A 13,468-nucleotide genomic window follows, 5' to 3' on the forward strand; every position below is an offset into this window, starting at 1 on the left:
AAGCATAGGCAGAAAACCGAAGGAAGTATCTTTTATTCCAAATATACTTATTCCAACCAACCAACGAAAGATATGAGTGAAATTATTGAGCAAAAGTCTTATTATTTAGACTTTCAACTCCTTTCCACAGACATCCCAACAAGGTTGGAGATATAGGAACCGGGCCAATTTCATTAAACAGGTAGGTGGTGAACCAGGAAGACAAATTCTACATTCCATTGTGCGTCATATTACTCACCTTTGCATTAATGAGAGTGAAAATTCTATTGTTCATGTTAGAAGTGCTATATAATTCCATAATAGATTTATCATTGCACCAAGGGTCCCAAAGAAAGGACATAGAGCTGCAGCAGTGCGCTCTAAAAGAAAGGCAACTCTTAATATTATTAGCAACCACACTAAGAAATTTTCAATAGGGAGAAGGGTGCTTGGTGAGTCCTTTCCATAAGAAATAATATTTGCACTTCCACCAGTGAAACAAAATGCTATCAGTTTTGAGGAATCTCCAAATGAGATAAGTGCTAAAAGTTGAGTAAAGAGCCTCAATTGAGGGAATGCCAAGCCCACCAAGCTCCTTAGGGGTACAAGTGTCCTTCCAAGAGACTATGTGAAGTTTTTTCTCATTAATTTTCCCAAAATACAAAATCTGGAACAAATTTTGGAAATGAATTTGCAGTAGCTTTTTGGTATGATAGAACCTCTCATCCAATAGGCAATGATATTGCAAAAGGTGTATTTTAAGAATTGAATTCTTCCCGCAAAGGATAGGGATATAGCTTTCCACCCATCAAACGAGCTGAGAATAGCTTTAATTAGCGGTTGGAAGTCAGTTTGCTGAAGCTTCATAGTATAGATAGGCAAGCCTAAATACTTTATAAGATTTTGAGATTTAGAAATATTAAGAATATTGCAGATCGATATTCTATTCCATGGGGCAATGCTTGGAAAAATATAATAGAGCTTTTTTCCATATTGACATGAAGGCCTATAGCTAAATAAAAGTGCTACAGTAAATCTATGAGAGTTGAAGCATTATCTTGGGTGGCCTTGCCAAAGACAAGCAAATCGTCAGCATATAAGAGATGAGTTAAAGAAGAGTTATCTAAAGACATCCTAGAGAAAGCGTTGATCATAACAGCCTCCTGAAAATAGTTTGAGAGACCATCCATAATAATGGAAAAAAAGATAAGGGGATAAAGGACATCCTTGTCTTAGACCAGTCATGGAATTGAAAAATCCTTCAAGAGCACCATTAACTACGACTGAGAAATGTACATTAGAAATGCAGGCTTTGATCCAAGCAGTGAAGATCGGAGGGAATCCTTTAGCCAAGAGGCGAGCTATAAGAAATTCTCTAGAAATAGGGTCAAAGGCTTTATGGATATCAAATTTTGCACTGAGAAATTTCTCCTTAGCCTTTTTGTTAAAATCCCCCAAGAGTTTAGTGGCAAGTAAGATGTTGTCCGTAATGACTTTCCCCTTAATAAAACCAGCTTGGCTAGGGTGAATAATATGGGGCATCACTTCTTTCATTCTATTAGCCAAAATTTTTGCTATAATCTTATAAAAAGAGTTACAAAGAGAAATATGCATGTAATCAGTGACGCAAGAGGCATGGAAATGTTTTGGGATAAGGGCTATAATATTAGCATTAGCTTGTTTAGGCATAAAGGTAGTGGAGAAAAATATGATAATCGCTTCACATAATTGCTTACCAATGACATTCCAAGTGGATTTATAAAACTGAAAAGTGAAGCCATCCGATCCTGGATTCGTAGAAGAAGGGGCTGCAAAAACTACATCTTTAATTTCATCGAATGAAACTAGGGCAATAAGAGCAGCCATGAGATGAGGGGGAATAGTGTTGCCAATCAGAAGGCTTAGAAGGCCAACCTGATTAGAATGCGGCTTATAAAAGAGATCCTCAAAATAATGAATAAAAGCCCTACTGATATCTTTATGGGAAGATATAATAACCCCATTGAAAGTGATGTAGTTAATCATGTTGGAGTTGTGGCGAGTGTTAATTTTTGAATACAGAAATTTCAGATCATCTTCACTAGAAATAAGCCACTTAGCTTTAGCCCTTTGGATAATCCAATTCGACCACTTAGATTGAGCATCTACAATTTGCTGGTTGATCAGCTTAAGAGCCTCATTAAGGTGGGGATAAGTAGGATTGTTCTGCATTTGAAAAAGGTGGTCATTTTGGATGAGGGTAACTTCCTCAATTTTCTATTTGAGGGTGTTGGAAGATACCCAGTTTTTTGATTTAATGTAGATTTTGAGCATTTTCAGTTTATGGTAAAAAGGGGAGGTAGGATTCCCATTGGGGCTTTGAGAGAAAGTTGTGAGCAAACCCTCCCAAACATCAGTGACATTTTTTCAGTAGTTTTTAAAAAGAAACTGATGCTTTTTTTAGGAGGGGAGGCAGGTCTAATAATGATGGGGGAGTGGTTGGAGATTTCATGATCAACTATTAAGTAGTAGGAGCCTGGAAAATAATCTACCCAGCAACCATTAATGAGAACTCTATCCAGCTTGATGTGATTGGATGGTTGGCTCTTTGGTTGAACCAGGTAAAGAAGTGACCAGTATAGGCAAGATCATGGACCCCCATATTGAAAATCAAGTTATTTAGCTCTCCAAGTTTGCTAGAATACAAAGGAATGCCACCAGCGTTTTCATGAGCATATATGCAACAGTTAAAGTCCTCAATGATAGCCCAAGGCAAGGAAATGCCTTCAGCCAACTAGATAAGCTGGTTCCAATGAGTTTGCCTTTCAATAAAAAAATTAGAAGCATAGTCCATAGAGATGCAACATATATTATTAGATCCCCCTTGGATAATATTGTGGATGAGCTACTAGGTGGTAATTATCAGGATAAAATTCACCTTAAGGGAGTTCCATTTTATCCAGATCCGGTCAAGATTGGATAACAAGAAGTTATCATAACTTTTTTCATTAGGCGTGATAGTAAGGGAAGAGAGAAACCAGTTTTCAGTGGAAGACTGATGGGAGGTTTTTGCTTCAAGGATGAATAGTAAATCCAGATTGAATTTACTAACAAATTTTTTATAAAAAGGTACTTTGGCTGGGCTTAGGGGTGTCAATTTTGGGTCAAGGATAAGGTTCAGGTCGAACTCGAAATAGATATGGCACTATTCGAGTTCGGGTCGACCCAACTCATTTTTTCAAACGAGTCAATTTTATGGACCCGAACCCGACCCGCTTCGGGTTTGGGTCAACCTGACCCGACCCGTGAATACAGCAACACCAGCAGTGGTGGGTCGGCAACAACACTGGGCCGACAACAGCAGAAGCCGGTGCTGACTCACGACGCACGCGATGAAACACTCAAGCGGGATGTGAGTCATGAAATGGGATGTGACACTATCCTCGGGATGCGACTCCCGATTCGACGCGGCTAGGCAGTTAGGGCAGGCGTACGCGGGGCAAGCCGGGTAGGGTCGATCAGAGAGGGTAGACGAGTTTTTGGGTCATTCCCGGGTTCCCAGGTCAACCGAAACCCATCCAGATTTTTTCAAACGGGTCAGTTTTCAGACCTGAACCCAACCCGCTTCGGGTTCGGGTCAACCCAAACCCAAATATTTTGAGTTGAGTTCAGGTTGGGTTTTTAGGTCGGGTCCAATATTAACACCCCTAGCTGGGCTATTGAAGCCCCTTAAGTTCCAAGCAGCCATGAAGGAAAGAGTCATTGAGATTTGGTGTTTTGATTGTTTGCCTTCTTGGCACTTTTGTTATGAGGATTGGGAATGAATGGGGGTTGTGGTTCCTGAGTATGCTGCTCGAAGGATATGCTAGGTGGAGGTTTAGGGGGAAGGGGAGGTTTATGTATTTTGAGATGCAGGGGATGATTTCTCCTTGGCTTGCGACTGGTGCTGTGACCACAGGGATTCTCAGTTTGTTGTGTGGTAGTGGAGGGATTCTTAGGACAGTGATTAAAATTATGAGTGATAGAGCCACAATGAGAACAAAGACTGGGTTTCCAGTCATATAACATAGTGAGAGGAGAGATTTTACCATCCACCGAGATGTAGACTTCATCAAGGTAGAGGAGTTGTCTACCTGCACACATACACCCGAGCGAAAGTGAGCCTTGTCTTGGCCGCGGTGAGAGCATCGACCGCTAAAGGGATCCCCACACAACTATCCACCTTAGAAATGCCCTCTGGCATCTAGCAAGAGAGCAGAAGGTTATTGATCTTAATACAAAGCATGATGGATGGAAATTCCTCTCTTTTTGGGATGAAATCAGGTGTCCAATTATGCAAAATGAATGGTTTTACGAAGAAAACCCATGGGCCGCCAGACCAAGCCATATCGTAGTCTTCGGGAGAGGTGAACTTGAGGAGGAAGAATCCATCGTCAATAGTGAGAAGAGTGAGGGAACTTTTGAGTGACCAAGATTTCTTGATGGTGGTAAGGAGGTTTCATAGTACGGTCTACGCCCGATGGAGTATCCGATGAGGGAGAGACCATTTCAGAGCTCCAGCAACGAACTGAGCCGAATTGAAGTGAGTCATGAAGTTTTCAATCAAGTGATGAGATAGAGTGTTTGAAAACTCATGAGAGATTTGTAGTTGAGTAGCTAGAAGCCCTTTCTAGTCTAATGGCCCGGAAGGGGGAGAGGAGGGAGCGGTGGAAGAGGAAGAGAGATGGGGGAAATGGGTGGAGGACATCCCACCGACGACGTCATCCCCAAAGCGAGGGAGGCTAAGGGAAGCAAAATCCTAGCAGAGCAACCACTCTCTTCGGAGACCTAAGAGATTTGACGAGGCAGGGCAGGGCACGACACTCAATCAAATGATTATGATTCAATGAACTATTATAATAAATTAATAAAAAGAATGATAAATTAAAAAATAAATAATAAAAAAGTAATTAATATGACAAAATGAAATAGAAATTTTAAATATTTTAAAAACATTTTTTTTTCATAAAGAAGTAACTATTTTTTGTATATTTTTATTTTTTAAAAAATTAATTATATTATTTTGAAAAATATCCAAAATATTTCAACGACAGTCCTCCCCGCCACTACTCTCGAGCACTCCAACTTTCTCATCAGACGGCAAATCACCATCATCACTAATAAAAATAAAATAAAATATTTTAAGTATAATCAACTATTTATCCGTTCCAAATCCAGAGAAGCAGCCGGCATGTCGACGGAGAAAAGGCGCGAATATAACATTGCGCACACTGGCGGTGCTACGGCACTGCTTCTGCCGGCGATGTTCAACCGATGGACGGGGCGGAAGTATTCACAAAGGTACTTTGAGATGCTTGACAAGAGGAAGACACTTCCGGTATGGAAGAAGAAATTCCAGTTCCTTCAATACCTCCATGACAATCAGACAGTTATTCTTGTTGGAGAAACTGGGAGTGGCAAGAGCACCCAGGTATGCTGTTGCTGCTGAATTTGATTTTATTTTGTTATTTCCGTACATTGTTTGTAGATGACTGTAGGGTTTTTTCACCATCGGCTTTTTCTGTTATTGGAGTTTTTTAGGTTTTTTTTTTTTTCAATTCATATGCTGGTCTCTGGATGAAATATCATTTTTATAGTACATAGCTTAACTTGGTTTCTTTATAACCCTACATAATAGATTCTTTGCATTATAAGCAAAGTAGATCGTCATGCAGGATGTTTGGTCTATTCAAAAAAAAATTTTAGCAAGCTTTTGTAAGATTTGAAATGGATTTCATGAATGGATTTCATCTTTGAACTTGCACGATTCAGTTTGTTCTTCCCTAAGGACAACCAAACCAAATCAGCTTCTAGGGAAGTATACTCAATCCTATGCTTCTCATGGCAAGCATTGTACCGTTTTGAGACTTCTTCAGTTTTTCTCTTACCCCTTGGTGGATCTTGTGAATTTTCTCTAGGAATCACTGCGCTATTCCCATTATCATTTTTTTTTGGGTACCAACTGAGAACTTTAGGTTAAAAGGGCACTGTGGAAGTTACCCTATCATGCCTTAAAAGTTGACTTTCATGTTGACCCATGAATGGCATGGTTAAAGACAAACCACATGTATGAAAGGTTTTCATCCCAAGTCATTGGATGTAGGGGTGTCAATATTTGACACGACCGGAACTCGACCAAAAAATTTTGGATTCAAGTCAATTCGAACTCGAACTGGGTCGGGTTCGGGTTAGGGATTTCAGCCTATTTGTAAAAGTGGGTCGTGTTCATGTTGACCTTGAAACCCGAAATAAATCAGGTTTGACCCATTTTTAATTAATTTAGGAAGATTTTAAAAGATTGTTATGAAATAAATATATGCTATTTACAAAAAATAATAAGCCATGTTGCCCAAATTGAATTAAGCTTGATTTATTTTAAATTGATTGAAGTAAATCTTACCTTAATTCGATTTAGGTTTAAATAAATTGAATGAAATAAAGAAATTTTAGTAAAACATACCCGAATCGGGTCGGGTTCGGGTTCAAAAAATAGACCCATTTGCAAAAAATGGGTCGGTTTCGGGTTGGACCCGAACCGACCCGTGACCTGATTTTGACAGCCCTAATTGAATCTTACAAATTGTAATTTCTCACATACATATTATTGTATAGTTCAATACTTCTATTTGTTGGCTTTATAAGTCTCGAAACTTATTATATTAATGTTGATGACATCAGACATATGTTTGGATATTCTAATATGTGCATAAATATTTGAGGTCCATTGTGTCTATAGTTGTATTTATATGGACTGTACATGGCAGACTCCTAATTCAATCAAAATTTGAGCATAGAAGAACCTAACATAGATAGCTTAGAGCTTTAGACATAATATTTAAGTTTATATACATTTAGAAGTGTTTTATAGGTCCATAAAAAATATTTGCATGATTTGATTTGCTCATAATCTAATATATTTAATTAATTTTCTTTATTTATTATTAATTAAGAGTAATAAGTTTAAATTTAATATCAATAAGTGAATCATCATTATGGTGAACTACTCTCTCCCCTTCCGCCTCTCCTATAGATTCCAATGTCGGGCATTTACTTCAAAATTTATGTAAGTTTTAATATATATATATATAGCGTGAGGCGTAAGCCTCATGCCAGTGAGGCGAAGCGGGCCTCAACCAAGTTGAGGTGTAAGCCTCATAAAAAAAACTCGAGGCGTAAGCATTGAGGCGTTTTTTATTGGAATTGCGCAAAGGCGAGCCTCATATTGCGCAATTTTAAACCATGATCAGATCATGAAAGGTTTATTAGAGGCGTGGCTGCCGATCTACGGCCACGACTGAGTCATTGTATTTTTGATTTATTCTATGTATTTTCTTATTTATGTTGTCGCATTTTATTTGCTTTCCCGTTGTATTCTTTTACTAAGGGATGTCGTATGTAAGCCCAAGAGGCATTATTGTCTTTTGTCTTTGAGTCCTTGTATGAGGCTTTATATAGCCCTCATTGTTCTTTTTGAGGTTAATGAAGATTTATCAAAGAAATTTTTGCACTTGAGTTTTCTTGTGAAAGTTGGAGAATCATGGAGAGGGATCCCTAGGAGAGGGAAGACTTGTGCATCACCCACCAACCTAGATAAGTCGGGTTCGTGGTTCGACTTCTTATCTTTTTATCTTTTTTTCTCAACCCTATTGCCGATGCTAACCTCCTCTTCCCGGACCCCTCAAGCCACCGACCACACAAAGCTCCACCTCCATTAACCCCTCTTCATCCCCCACGGCCAAGCCCCACCCGCCGGCCCCTCTACCCACTTCCCTCCCTTTTCCCGCTCAAAGCATCATTGCCCAAATTTAGGATTGGATAAATTTTGGACAGAATTTTGAATTCAAAACAACTAATTTGAAATTCAAAATCTTTCCTAATTTACCAAATCTTTTTTAGGAAAGCTCTTAAATCAAATTCATTTGAATTTCAAATTCAAATTGGATTTATTTAAACACTTTCCTAATTCCTAAAACCTTAATTAGGCAACCCAAATCCCCTCCCCAATCTCCTCCTTGGTTATTCAGCCGCCGGCCCCCTCTCTAATAAATCCCAAGGATTTATTTCCTAAAAGCCCCAATCTCTCATGGAAAGATTTCAAAACCCACCACCCACCTGGCCTAATCTTTTCTTCGTGATATTGATTGTAATCTCGAAGGTCGCATCTGCCTACTTCTGCCAAGCTTAGTAAACGTAGGGATTTGAGTGCACTTCTTTGTTTCTAATTCTTGTTGTTAGACTAGGGATTTACGTTGAACGCTACTACGTATGCATGATGTTATTTTCCTACCATATTTTGATGATGCAAATCTCTTGAAGTGCAACTTGGCCTAAACGGTAGTGACCACTTTTTACGTTTTGATTCGTCATTTTATTTGCTAGTAGGTTTATTTGTTATTTCTCTAATCAAAGGTCGTGCAAAATCTTACAAAATCATTGCATCCATCGTAGTTCTACATCATTTAACTTTATATGACTCTTAATTCACATAATTGGAGAAAAATATCCATTATTTCATTATTTGGAAAAATATGCTTGAAAGTTTTTTTTGAAACAAACTAACTCTGTTACCCTCAATTGAAGACTTGCACAAACTTTCAAACAAGTGAGCTGCTTGCACATCCCTCTTCCCAAAGCTCGTGTGATCTCAAACTCCCAGTTTTCTCGGTGTATGCTCTTGTAGATGCTTTCATTTATGTTGGCCTAGGTTCGGGCTGGCACATTTGATCATTTTCTTGATTTAGTTTAATTACAGATGTTTGCATAGATCAATTGTGTTGTCATTATGACTATCCAGCTGAGATAAGGACACTCATGGATTCTTTTGTGATTGAGTAGATACCTCAATTTGTTTTGGAAGCCGACTTCTTAGAAAAACATTCAATGGTTGCTTGTACACAACCTAATAGAGTGGCAGCTATGTCTGTTTCTCGTCGGGTTGCTGAGGAGATGGATGTAACAATTGGAGAAGAGGTTGGTTATATCATTCAATTTGAAGATTGCAGCAGCCCTAAAACTATTTTGAAGTAAGCCTTTTCAAATTCCTTTGCTTCTGACACATTTGTTTGGTTATTTATCTTTATTTGCTCGGTATAACGACATTTGATTTTAGCACATATTTTCCGTTTTTGAGTTATTAGCAAAGGACACTATTTTGTTTAATTTTTATCAGGTACCTAACTGATTGTATGCTGTTAAGAGAAGCAATGGCTGATCCACTTTTGGAGAGGTATAAGGTGATCATCCTTGATAAGGCTCATGAGCGAACCTTAGCAACGGATGTTCTTTTTGGTTATCTCATAGAGGTTCTAAGAAATAGACCTGATCTAAAATTAGTTATCATGAGTGCAACTCTTGAGGTTGAGAAATTCCAAGGATGGTTTAATGGAGCTCCCTTAATGAAGGTACCCGGAAGGCTGCATCCTGTAGAGATCTTCTATACTGTAGATCCTGAGAGGGATTATTTGGAAGCTGCAATTAGGACTGTAGTACAGATACACTTGTATCAACCCCCTGGCGACATTCTTGTTTTTCTTACGGGTGAGGAGGCAGAGAACGCCTGTCGGAAAATTACCGAGGAAATCTGTAATTTGGGTGATCAAGTTGGTCCTATTAAAGTTTTCCCTCTGTATTCTACTTTGTCTCCAGCAATGCAACAGGAGATATTTCAGCCTGCTCCAGCTCCTCTTAATGAGGATGGTCCACCTGTAAGGAAGATTGTGGTATCAACTAATATTGCAGAGACATCTTTGACTATTGACGGCATAGTTTATGTTATTGATCCGGGTTTCTCAGAACAATATGTTTATAACCCACGAATTCGTGCGGAGTCAGTGTTGGTTTCTCCGATTTCCAAATCAAGTGCTCATCAGAGGTCAAGGTGTGCTGGTAGAACACAAACTGGGAAATGCTTTAGACTTTACCCTGAAAGAAGTTTTAATAATGATCTACAACCCCAGAGCTATCCTGAAATTCTCAGGCTGAATCTAGCAACCACAGTTCTTACATTGAAGAAACTTGGAATTGATGATTTTGTTCTTTTTTTTTTGGATCCTCCTGCAACTGAGACCTTGATGCGGGCCTTGGAAGTTTTGAACTACTTGGGTGCTCTAGATGATGATGGAAACCTAAATAAGTTAGGTGAAATCATGAGTGAATTTCCATTGGATCCACAGATGTCAAAGATGCTTGTTGTTAGTGCAGAGTTTAATTGTTCTAATGAAATTCTATCAATTTCTGCTATGCTATCAGGTATGCGCATCTTTTATTTCTTCTTATGCTTCTGTTCTTTTTGTAGTCTTTAATGATTAGTATGGTTGTACGCGAGTTAATGCACTCTATGAATAACTTCATAAATTCTATCAATTTCAGCAATGCTTTCTTCTTAGTTGTAGATATCACACAAATATCGAGATATGTAGAGAAATTCTTTCTTCTTTGTTGTTGTTTGTTCAGTGTTTAATTGTTCCAATGCAATTCTATCAATTTCAGCTATGCTATCAGGTATGCCTATCTTTTATATATTCTAATGTTCCAATTTCTTAATGATGATGGAGATTTTAGTTCACTTAATGCAATAGGAATTTAGATGTGGGTACAATCTTAAACTGACATCAATATGCTCAAATATTTGATGCATTTTACCAGCACCTCCCTTCTTTGCTTTCCTCCAACATTTTAACTTGTCTATTATAGGAGAAATTATTAGGTGCGGAGTCCGGACGGCGAGAACTTTCTGGATCTGCTGCGTATTCACTGAGTATTTGCTATGTATTTGCAAATACTCAGTAAATACTCAGCAAATACTCAGTTATAAGTATTACTGAAGATGTTGTGATTATTTGCTAACTATTTTGTGAGTATTCATTGAGGCTTATTTTGGTTTTGTGGTACTTTTGTAAAAGACAGTTTTAAGAAACATTGGTTCTGAAAATGGAGTTTTCTAATGGAGAAACATATATAAAAAGCTTTCTCAAAACAATAGAGAAATGAAACAAAAGGAGTTATTGAGAACTTGATTTGACGAACCAAACAGTAAAGAAGAAATGAATTTGTCGTTTTAAAACGGAATAAGCACAAAAAACTTCCATCAAGCGAAGCCTGAGTATTTAATAAGTATTTGTTGAGTATTTGCTAATTTACTGTGTATTTACTGAGTATTTACTGAGTATTTGCTGAGTATTTATAAATACTCAGTAAATACGTAGTAATCCGGATGGTTCCTGTGTGTGCATCTTTGCCTACTGAGGTTGCTATCAGCAGTTATATGGTTAGCTTGTACTTTCATGTAGGTTTAATGACTCTTGGTCAGCATACCCATAGAGTTTTTTGGAGTTTTGGTGCAGTTTCTCAGTTATTTTCTCATGAAGCAGCGTTGATCTCACCTGTATGCATCTGCTGAGCTCCTATGGGCCTCATCTGTGGTAACTATTCTTTCTACAGTACCCAATTGCTTTGTGCGGCCCAGGGAAGCTAAAACGGCTGCTGATGAAGCAAAAGCTCATTTTGGCCACATCGACGGGGATCACCTAACTCTTTTAAATGTGTATCACGCGTACAAGCAAAATAGTTAAGTTAATTATCTTCTGTTATGTTTCTTTCTGCCTTTTGCCTGTCACTATGTTTTATTTTTCTTACAAAGTGGCTGTTTTGATCTCAGATGAAGACCCTTCATGGTGTTTTGATAATTTTATAAACCAAAGGGCATTGAAGGCTGCTGACAATGTGAGGCAGCAACTTGTGCGTATTATGGCCAGATTCAACTTCAAGCTTTGCAGCTCGGACTTCAACAGTCCTGATTATTATGTAAACATAAGAAAAGCATTGCTTGCAGGATACTTTACACAGGTAGCTCATCTAGAAAGAACTGGGCATTACTTGACAATGAAGGATAACCAGGTACATTATTTTGCTTCAAGGACCTTTTCTCATAAATGAGCTTTCTCTGTATTATATTTCCGTGTTTGTTTTTGGTTCATTGTAGGTTGTTCATCTTCATCCTTCAAACTGCTTAGATCACAAGCCTGAGTGGGTAATCTACAATGAAAACGTTTTGACCAGAAAGAACTTTATTCGCACAGTTACAGATATCCCTGGCGACTGGTATGAAATATCTCTTTTAGCTCCCAAACGAGAGAACTTATTCTGTGCGGAGGCTGAATGCAGAACGCCGTCTGGAGACCAACTAGAATGTGCCATGTCAATGGTACTGAGCCGCTGTACCGAGCGGTACCGAGCAGCAGTACCGAATGAAGGGGTGACGTGGCACATTCTGATTGATCTTCGGACGACATTCGGCATCCACATAGAATAATTAATACCCAAATGAAGCCTTAGAGATCCATACTTATTTAAAAAACTAATTTAAAAAATAATAAGAAAGCTGTCTCGAACGAAGCTTACATTTCTTGCATATTTAAATCAATCATAAATAAATCTTGAAGTGTTAGGAAGTTTAATTATGAATCGCTGTAATTTTAATATTCTGTTGATGCTGGTACCATATGCAGGCTGATTGACATAGCTCCACACTATTACGACCCCAGCAACTTTCCCTCATGTGAGGCAAAGCGAGTTCTGAAAAGGCTGTATAGAGATACCAAGAACAAGAAATAAGTAAAGCCCTACTCCTTACATCCATTCTCTGTGTGGCAAAGCGAGTTCTGGAAGGGCTATATAGTAAGCGTTAGAAAGAAAGGCAAGATATTGTTGAGGTCTCCCTACACTGGCTGCAGCTCACTGGTCTGTGACCTGACAAGGGAGAAAGTGGGCGGTTAGCATGCAACAGGGTCAGTCAGTCCAATATGTAATGGGTTCTTAGTTTTTTCTGTAATGGCAAGTCAAGCTACCAGTTATGTTTGTAGTCTTTTATAGGAATGACGAATCTAAGAAGATTATTATGATTGCAAGTCTCCTTTGTGTTCTTCTATTACTTCTTTGTCTCGTCTTTCCTCCTCTAAGACTTTACTTGGGATAAATTTCTTACTGTTTCTTAAAGCAGATTTTTAGTACATGTATTATAAAGCTGCTTCAAGAAGAAGCATTAAGAAAGTCATCCCAAATGAAGTCTAAGGTTTTGTTTGAGATGGCTTTCTTATTGCTTCTTAAAGTAGCCTTCTAGTTAAAAAATAATTTTAGAATTAAAAAGTTACTTTAAGAAGTAGCGAGAAAGTTGTTCCAAATGAAGCCTAAGATTTTGTTTGGAACCCAGCTTATATATATACATGTACAAAAATACTTAGACATACATGTCTCTATATTTTTTTAGATTTTAATGACCAGATGCTAGTATCAAGAAAGTTATAATATTTAGATGTGTCGCCACAATTTTTATCATTTTTTTATTTTATTTATTTTTTTTTATTTTGTTTTTTTTAAATGCTAATTTATTATTATTATTTTTATCCTATTCCCTATCTATAAACCACAATTTTTATCATTATATTTATAACACGTAACAATGTTGACATATAAA

The 13,468-nt window shown here is 37.9% G+C and overlaps 1 protein-coding gene across 4 annotated transcripts; it reads left to right on the forward strand.

Moving 5' to 3' along the window:
- Positions 1 to 5,153: 5,153 nt before the first annotated feature.
- LOC110097827 (probable pre-mRNA-splicing factor ATP-dependent RNA helicase DEAH3) lies at positions 5,154 to 12,917 on the forward strand. 4 transcript variants are annotated; one of them, XM_020824426.2, is made up of 7 exons: positions 5,154 to 5,428; positions 8,833 to 9,020; positions 9,167 to 10,245; positions 11,437 to 11,562; positions 11,654 to 11,892; positions 11,978 to 12,096; positions 12,504 to 12,917. In XM_020824426.2, the coding sequence occupies exons 1-7, from the start codon at positions 5,189 to 5,191 to the stop codon at positions 12,607 to 12,609; spliced, it is 2,097 nt and encodes a 698-aa protein (XP_020680085.1). In that variant the 5' UTR covers positions 5,154 to 5,188; the 3' UTR covers positions 12,610 to 12,917. The 4 variants fall into 4 exon arrangements, with proteins under 4 accessions (XP_020680085.1, XP_020680086.1, XP_020680087.1 ...); XM_028700184.1 differs by lacking the exon at positions 8,833 to 9,020 and having other exon boundaries at positions 5,239 to 5,428; XM_020824427.2 differs by lacking the exons at positions 11,654 to 11,892; positions 11,978 to 12,096; positions 12,504 to 12,917 and having other exon boundaries at positions 11,286 to 11,527.
- The last annotated feature ends 551 nt before the right edge of the window (positions 12,918 to 13,468 follow it).

Source organism: Dendrobium catenatum, unplaced genomic scaffold (assembly GCF_001605985.2).
Source record: "Dendrobium catenatum unplaced genomic scaffold, ASM160598v2 fragScaff_scaffold_133, whole genome shotgun sequence".
NCBI classification, from domain to species: domain Eukaryota; kingdom Viridiplantae; phylum Streptophyta; class Magnoliopsida; order Asparagales; family Orchidaceae; genus Dendrobium; species Dendrobium catenatum.